The sequence below is a fragment of the Acinonyx jubatus genome, chromosome D1 (genome assembly GCF_027475565.1).
Source record: "Acinonyx jubatus isolate Ajub_Pintada_27869175 chromosome D1, VMU_Ajub_asm_v1.0, whole genome shotgun sequence".
NCBI classification, from domain to species: domain Eukaryota; kingdom Metazoa; phylum Chordata; class Mammalia; order Carnivora; family Felidae; genus Acinonyx; species Acinonyx jubatus.
In genome coordinates, this window is record NC_069390.1 from 41,538,123 (window position 1) to 41,547,268 (window position 9,146).

General features: G+C 41.4%; 1 protein-coding gene across 1 annotated transcript; it reads left to right on the forward strand.

The window, feature by feature from the left end:
- Nucleotides 1-3,612: 3,612 nt before the first annotated feature.
- RPS13 (ribosomal protein S13) lies at nt 3,613-6,438 on the forward strand. Its single transcript, XM_015074999.3, has 6 exons — nt 3,613-3,721; nt 3,875-3,923; nt 4,113-4,191; nt 5,002-5,171; nt 5,638-5,738; nt 6,361-6,438. The coding sequence occupies exons 1-6, from the start codon at nt 3,699-3,701 to the stop codon at nt 6,392-6,394; spliced, it is 456 nt and encodes a 151-aa protein (XP_014930485.1). The 5' UTR covers nt 3,613-3,698; the 3' UTR covers nt 6,395-6,438.
- Nucleotides 6,439-9,146: the final 2,708 nt, after the last annotated feature.

Consider the following 9,146-nt stretch of genomic DNA (forward strand, 5'->3'; position numbering starts at 1 on the left):
GGAACTCTGCTGTCATTTCTTTACTCATCAACATATTAACATTTTTGGTTCCAAACTTTATATGAACTCGGGGAGCCTGCCTGGCTCAGTTGGTAGAGCATGCAACTCTTGATCTTGGGGTTGTGAGTTCAAGCTCCATGTTGGGCATAGAGTTTACTTAAAAAATAAATAAACTTTGATATGAGCTCACTGTTGTGTACTTTGTTTCTCATCCAGGAGTTTATTAAGTTCAAATATCCTGAATTTCAAAACTGATCTGTCAGTTGCCCTAAAAATCTGACTTCTAAATATGGTTCTTTGAAGATCTGGACTGCCACTTTGCCCCATCATTATTTCATATAATTGGAATGACAAAATATGCAATACTTACAGACTTCTCTGAGTGTGGTCCATGGCCTTTGGTGGTTTACTAGACTAGTATAGTAACAGCATGTTATATACCTATCTACAAAACAGAGAAATGTAGATTTCTCTAATATTTTACCTCCATCTTGGAATAATCCAGTGTGAGGTTATGGTTCTCTGACCCTACAGAGAACATGTAAAGGGGCCCAGAGACCACAAAAAACTAATAACTTACACAAAGCCAATTTCCTGGGGCAATAAACCCAGTTTCAGTCGGGGGGGGGGGGGAACCTTAATTTCATCCTTACTTTTTTTTTATAATTTTTTTTAATGTTTATTCATTTTTGAAAGATAGAGACAGAGCACAAGCAGGGGTGGGGCAGAGAGAGGGGGGGACACAGAATCTGAAGCAAGCCCCAGGCTCTGAGCTGTCAGCACAGAGCCCGACATGGGGCTCGAACTCACAAACCGTGAGATCATGACCCGATTGGAAGCCAGACACTCAACAGACTGAGCCACCCAGGCGCCCCTCACCCTTACTTTTTTGAAAAATTTTATCACACAAAACTTAGACATACAAAATTAGATAACAGGGTAATGAACACCATGAATGAATCCATCATACACCTTCAGTTACTTACCTTAGGCTAATCTTGTTTTATCTGTATTAACTAGGATGGGGCTTTTTTCTTTTTTTTTTTTTTTTTTTAGGATTCTTAAATCTTTCTTCAATTCTGAATAATTTATTGTGACTTCCTTTCCAAATTTACTACTTCTCTCCAACTGTTTTAAGTCCTCCATTGAGTTTTGGTTTTTTTTTTTTAAGTTTTTTTAATGTTTATTTTTGAGAGAGAGAGAGACAGAGTATGAGTGGGGGAGGGGCAGAGAGAGGGAGACACAGAATCCCAAGCAGGCTCCAGGCTCAGCTGTCAGCACAGAGCCCAACACGGAGCTCAACCTCATGAACCATGAGATCATGACCTGAGCTGAAGTCAGATGTTCAACCCACTGAGCCACCCAGGCGCCCACTCCCATCAAGTTTTTAGTTTTGGTTGTTATACTTTTCATTTCTAGAACAATTATTTGGTTATTTTTGTTTGAATCATGATCCAGGAAAGACACAAGACTGCCACCATTAAAATGGTAAAGAGGTTTTTTAGCAAATGGTGATGGGACAATCAGCCACATGCAAAAGAACGGTACAGCATATGCAACAATTCAAAATAGATCAAAGATCTAAACATAAAGTTATAAAACTCTTAGAAGAAAACATGGGTGTACATCTTTGTAACCTTGGATTGGACCAGAGGTTTTTTTGGGTTTTTTTGTTTGTTTGTTTGTTTTTTTAATTAGGAGCCGGGGAGGGGCAGAGAGGCAAAGAATCCCAAGCAGGCTCTACATATCTCAAAACTACTATGAGATACCAATTCATACCCACTGGGATACCTAGAATTTAAAAGTGGTAGGGTGCTCCTGGCTGGCTCAGTTGGTAGAGCATCCAACTCTTGATCTCAAGGTCATGAGTTCAAGTCCCACATTGGGCATGGAACCTACTAAATAAAGGCATTTATTTATTTTTAAGTCTATGCAGAGGGGCGCCTGGGTAGCTCGGTGGGTTAAGTGTCCAACTTCTGCTCAGGTCATGATCTCACGGTTTGTTACTTCGAGCCCCGCATCGGACTCTGTGCTGACAGCTCAGAGCCTGGAGCCTTCTTCAGCTTCTGGGTCTCCCTCTCTGCCCATCCCCCACTCGTGATCTCTCAAAAATAAACATTAAAAATAAATTTTTAAAAAGTCTGTGGAGAACTTTGAGCCCTCATACATTGCTAGTGGGAACGTAATGTGGTGCCGCTGATGTCGAAAACGTTTGGCAGCTGCCAAAAAAAGTTAAAATTACCACACGTATATATATATACATACATATATATGTATGTATATATATGTATATGTATATGTATATATATGTGTATATATATGTATATACATGTATATATGTATATGTATATATATATTTCCAAAAATTGAAAAGAGGTAGTCAAATACTTGTGCATAAATGTTCATAGCATTACTCATAATGGCCAAATAGAAATAAAATGTGGTATATCCATATAGAATGTTATTTAACCACAAAAAGTAACGAAGATGCTACAACATGGACAAACCTTGAAAACCTTATGATAATGAAGAAGCCAGTCACAAAAGGCCACATATTGTATGATTCCATTTATATCAAATGTCCAGAATAGGCAAATCCATAGAGACGAAGCAGATTAGTGGTTGCCACGGCCTGTGGGGGAGTGGAGCCTAGCAGGTAATTCCTTAAAGAGTACAAGGCTTCTTTTTGGGGTGATGAAAATTCCTGGAATTGATTATGGTTGGTTGCATAATACTGTGAAAATACCAAAAGGCACTGAATTGTACACTTCAAAATGGTTAAAATAGCAAATTTTATAGTATGTGAATTTTACCTCAAAAAAGGTTTAAAAGTTCAACCCTTAAAGACCCTTTGGTCACTGAACCTCTATTTTTAATAAATGTGTTAACAGTAACTTTTTAGATCTAATACTTTTTTTTTGTCTTGAAAAAATAATCAGGTTTCAGGGCACCTGGCTCAGCCAGCTGGTTACGTGTCCAACTTGTATTACGCTCAGGTCACGATCTCACATTAGAGATGGAACCCCAAGGTGAACTCCGTGCTGAACATGCAGCCTGCCTGGGAGTCTCTCTCTGCCCTTCCCCCACACACTCTCTCTCAAAATAAATAAACTTTAAAAAGTGATAGCGGTGGCTGCGTGGTAACTACCATGACTTCCAGTGTAGCACTTACCACCAGGGTATTGTAATTGTGAATTCATTAAGGGTAGAGAAAGACTGTGACGTAGCTAGTACCAAGAAAAGAGCTGGCGCTGGTGAATGGATGAACAACTGCATAGTTGAACCTCAGGCGCCCAAATTCGGTGGCCTTTCTGGGGCAGGGACCAAATCCACCAATCCCTGAAACTGTAGCTGCTCCACGCTCACTCCCAGTCGGGGATTCGAACCTGTACATTTTTAGCGCTGACAGCTCTTCCAGAAAGTCTCACGGCGCACTTAATTTCCCGCTCTGGCCAGAAGCCGCCTTAAAGACCGATGCATGCCGGGATACGTAGTCCTGCACCTCGCGGAATCGTGGGGCACAACTCTGAAATGCATCTCGGGACATACAGCCAGGGGACGCCGGGAGTCACGCAGCGTAGCTCCGCCTCCTGCACGCGAAAAGGGTGGGCGTATGGGAGGTCACTTCCTGTGTGCTGGGTAGCTTCCTGCGGCTTTCCTACCCTCGCTCTCTTTTTTGCTGCCTGACCGCCGCCATCATGGGTCGCATGCACGCTCCCGGGTGAGCTCGGGTTTCTGAGCGGGTTGCAAAGCTCGGGCCGCGGGGTGAGGGGAAAAGGGGGGCGTGTGGGCAGCGAATTGAGGGGGTTGATGTTGTAGGTTATTGTGGCACTGGCCACCACCACCACCTTATTCCGAGACTTTGTTTCCCCAGGAAGGGCCTGTCCCAGTCGGCTCTGCCTTACCGCCGCAGCGTGCCCACCGTAAGTAGCTTGCGGAGACACGGGAGAAGTCGGGGAGGGGTGCTACTATCCGTCGCTCGGGAGAAGCGGTACCGAGGCGTGGGGGCCATGTGTGCGTGAGGAGCTCCTCTTGGAGGGTGGTAAAGACCTCTGTGCTTCGGTACCATCCCTGGTTTCTCCTTCTAAGGCAAGTTTCTTTTCCCTAAACAGTGGCTGAAGTTGACGTCCGACGACGTGAAGGAGCAGATCTACAAACTGGCCAAAAAGGGCCTGACTCCCTCACAAATCGGTGGGTATATATATATATAACGTAGCTCCTTCCGCCTGCCTTCGTGTAACTTGCTGAAAAAGTCGCTGGGGGTAAACGTGTCGCATACGTGCTTTAAAAACTTTTTGCTGGTTTTCCTGGCTTTACCGCTGATAACCGCGGCCAAGTGTTTGTTTATTGAACTCTCAAGTTCTTAATTTGGAAGACGGGAAAATTGTTAAAATGCTCGCCAAAATTTAATGAGTACTTAGTATGCGCTAGGTAGTTAGTTATTCCTGGCTGAATGGTTCTATACATTTTATATATAATGACTTCACGTAATTCTGATTGCCGTACTTTCAAATGATTGTGAAGTTTTCTCCCTCTTACAGTTGAGGAAACTGAGGCACCGTGCAACTAATTAGTCTAGCCAGAGGTATCACACAAAATAGGAAATACATAATAAACTGTAAAATACTCAGATGGTGCTATTTTGAGATTTAATAATGTATGTAAAGTTCTCAGAAGAATGTCTGATCCAAGTTCAATTATTAAGCAAATATACGTGGGAATCTCACTGATTTCTTTGGTGGCTTATAATCCATCAAGTTCACTCTGTTGATAAGCACCAGCATTGGCAGTTTCCTCCAGAACGGTTTTCCTTAGTGCTGGGTAAACCAACCTTGGATGTCTGAGTGAGCTTTACATGCATTCTCATGTTGTTTTTCTGTGATACAAAAGGAACCCTGTTTCACAGAGGAAACGTGGGTAATGACTTGATCTCAGAGCCTTGACATCACATGCTTCAGTTCTGTGTTTGGCGGGGGGGATTTATATTACTGTTTTTTTCAGGTGTGATCCTGAGAGACTCCCATGGTGTTGCACAAGTACGTTTTGTGACAGGCAATAAAATTTTGAGAATTCTTAAGTCCAAAGGACTTGCGCCTGATCTTCCTGAGGACCTCTACCATTTGATTAAGAAAGCTGTTGCTGTTCGAAAGCATCTTGAGAGGAACAGAAAAGTAAGAGAATGGAACTGTTTGTATGAGTTTCAATAAACTGTAGTGCATCTGATTTGAATTTCCTAAAGAGGCTTGAAACACAAACTGTGACACCACAGTTGCTTTGAAATAAAAATTCTACCAGCAAAGACTGGCAGGAGGTGGGTGGCTTTGGCTCCTCTAGATGCAGTATATCACTTGATTGAAAATGTTGAGTTATTTATTTGCAGAGTTTTATTTTATTTGCACAGTTTTGCGAATCATTCATGTTAAAATTTTGGGGCGCCTTAAATTCCCTTAAGGATTTAATCTAGCCACATGAACCTTAGCCTAGGATTCTATTACAGGGCATTGGGTAACTTAAAAGTGCATGGTATCTATACATTCTTTTGTTAAAATATTTGATTATTGTTTTGAGGGAGTTTTCTTAAATTATGTCGATTTTTATTTTTAGGATAAGAATAAATCTTTATAATTTGTCCTTTAGGATAAGGATGCTAAATTCCGACTGATTCTTATCGAGAGCCGTATTCACCGGTTGGCTCGATATTATAAGACCAAACGAGTCCTCCCCCCAAATTGGAAATAGTAAGTATTAACCTTTTTTGTTAATAAGAACGGACATTAGCCATATAGTAAACACAGTAGCAACTATAGTAAAAGGCCTGTTAGTGAATGTTTTAGGCCATGGCTATGTGGTCAACTACTATTTCAATTCTGCCATTTTGGGAGGAATACAGCATAGACGATACGTAAACAAAAGGGTATGGCCGTGTTCCACTGAAACTTTATTTACAAAGACTAGCAAAGGGCCATAGTTTGCAGACCCCTGATTTAAAACATGAATAAGCCCTTTGAATCACTTCTAGATAGTGGGTAAAGTTTCAGCTCCTAGCTCTGCTCCTTGTTTTTATGTTGTCTTCATTTTTGCATAGATAGCCCATTATGATGGTTAATTTCCAAACATTCACAGGTTTCACTAAAAGGGTTTTTCCTTATGTTGGCCGGTTCTCCCTTAGATGAGTGAGCATCTTTGTTCCTCATGCTTAAACACAATAATTGAGGAACCTTGGCATTTTGGTGCATTTTATGTATCTGTGGTTTATTTTAGCTGTTTGAAAATAGCTCTGCTAGGTGTTAGAGTCTGTGAATAAATATGGGGGACCTGTAATAATCCAACTCTTCTTCCCTCTCCTTTTTTCCTTTTCAGCGAGTCATCCACAGCCTCTGCCCTGGTTGCATAAATTTGACCATGTGCTCAAGCAATAAAATCATTGTCGAACAAGAAGCATAGTTTGTATTTTCTTTCCCTAGAAGTATATATATCATCAATTCATACGTATTGGTTTTTTGATGTGGAAGTGTTGTAGCACAATGAGAAGTGTGATTTTGCGGGGAGCAATGAGATAGCACCCATCTATTCATCCCTTCACTGCTCAACTAGCTGAGCAGTTTATAACTTTGTGGGTGGTTAAATGGGGGAGGGAGTGGCAGAACTGGAAGAAACTAGGAAAGCAGTGACTTGTTTTGATGTCATGGCAAAAATGTTTCTAAGTATTTTTGGTACGTTTGATGTTAAGACTGAGGTAGACCTGTGAGGAATGTTATCCCGGTAGTGTATGTGGCAGTCTACTAAGAAATGCACAAGAAAGTTTCTCTGCAGGAGGAACATCTTTAGTATGAAGGGTCCTAAGGAAGACCTGATAATTTGATCCCATTCTTGTTGGTAAGGCTTAAAGGTGAAGAAGGGATTCAGGTAACAGTAAGCACGGTTCATCTGAATCAGGGAGCCAGAAGAACTGTTGTTGAGATGAACCCAGGTCACTAAGCCTTGCAATTTTTGGACAGTTAAATAAACACTCAGCTGGGTGTTTTCAGAGTATTTAATTCTTAACCTAATGAGGTATGTGGGTATCCCTGTTTAAAAGAGGCAAGTCTGGAACCATGAGTGAGTTGTTAAAGATTGTAAGGTAAATGATAAGCTGTACGTCGGGCTGGTATATGGAGCCACGCTCCTTCAGAATTCAGAAAACGTTAAAGTGGGTGATTTTTATGTACTGCCTGTTTTCTAAGTGTGTATCACTTAAATAGGTACACTGAATAAGCTATTTTCTTAAGGTTTACCCTAAGCAATAATCAAAGTTGTGTTTGAAATCACACTATTAGGTGAAGTCCCTTTTTCAAGAGACTGGTATCAGCTAGCATCGATTGCCTTTTGAGTACTGTGCTCTGGGGTTACAGACACCAAGTGACTTGCCTTGTTCTTCAGAGCACTTGATCTGTTCACCTACCCGGTATTGTGTGCTCTATGCTGGGTATGCAAGCTGATTCAGTCCCCCTTCTAATAATTGGAAACCGTCTGTTTCAGTATTTTACCCAATTCTTACCTGGTGTTAAGTTTTTCATCCTTTGTGTTCATGTTCATGTCTTAAAAGTGACTAACCATCATAAACCAAGAATCAAACTGACGAGTAAGGCAAATATTTCCAAGAGTGATGAATAAGTAAAACAAGGTAACTCCCAGCACAATCCCTTGGAATCCCTAGGTAGCTATGCAGATGTTGGGTATTGATGGTTCTGGACCAAAAACTAGTTAATAGTAGGTGGGACATTTGATGTTTCAAAGCATGTATAGATTTCGTTCCTTTTTTTGTTGTTGTTAACATTTATTTATTTTTGAGAGAGCATGAGCAGGGGAGGGGCAGAGAAAGAAGGAGACACAGAATCCTAAGCAGGCTCCAGGCTCTGAGCTGTCAGCACTGCCTGTCGCGGGGCTTGAACTCACAAACTGTGAGATCATGACCTAGGTCGAAGTCAGACACAACTGAGCCACCCAGGTGCCCCTAGGTTTCTTTCTAATTGTAAGAAGTATTTGTGTATTTGTGATTCTTACCATCAAGCCAACAATTAACTACAACTGTTTTTAAGGTTTTTATTTTTTGAGAGCACAAGCAGGAGGGGGCAGAGAGAGGATCCAAAATAGGCTCCATGCTGTCAGTGCAGAGCCCAACACCGGGCTCAATCTCACAAACAGCGAGATCATGACCTGAGCCGAATCAAGAGTTGGACATTTAACCAGCTGAGCCACCAAGGCACCCCCAGAATTACTGCAAATACAACTGCAAGTAGGAGGTTTTTAATGCCTTAAAAAATGAGTTTATTTGATATAGTAAACAAAATGTAAAAACATCTGCAATTCTTTTAAATTGTGAACAGAGGGTCAAACTTGGTCTTCAGCAACAGCTCTGCCACTCAAAGGCTATGGGGGTAAAATCTAAAGAATATTGGGGCACCTGGGTGGCTCAGTTGGTTGTCCCACTTTGGCTTGGGTCATGATCTCCTGGTTTGTGTGTTCAAGCCCCACATCAGGCTCTGCGCTGACCATGTGGAGCCTGCCTGGGATTCTCTGCCCCTTCCCAGCTTGCTTGTGTGTGCTCTCTCAAAAAACTAAATAAATCTCTAAATTACTGTGAGGATTATATGAAGTTAATATGTAGCAGTAGTTGAGTCATTCAGAGAACTTTAGCAATTGATTTGGTGAACATCCCTCCAGGTAACTACCTGTTAAGATACTCCAAAGACTTTTGTACATGGGCATCTTACTACATAGATCGTCTCATCATTTTTGCTGGTTATGTCTTGATTTTGGTATTCCATGGTGCTGTGTACTATAATTTGCCTTGTTATCTTGAGATAAATCCCAGGAATGGGAACTTTGGCATGTATGTTTTATATTTTGCCAAACTGCATTTCAAAAGTCTACTGATAAAATTATCAAAAAGTCCATGAGTGTCATTTCTTCAGGTACCTTTCAAAAAAAATTTTTTTTTTTATTTTTTAATTTTAGAAAGAGAGGGTGAGCAGGGGAGAGGGGCAGAGGGAAAGAATCCCAAGCAGGCTCCAAGCTCAGTGTGGACTCAATCCCATAACAGATATGACCTGAGCCGAAATCAAGACTTGGACACTCGACCAACTGAGCCACCCAGGCTCAAAACT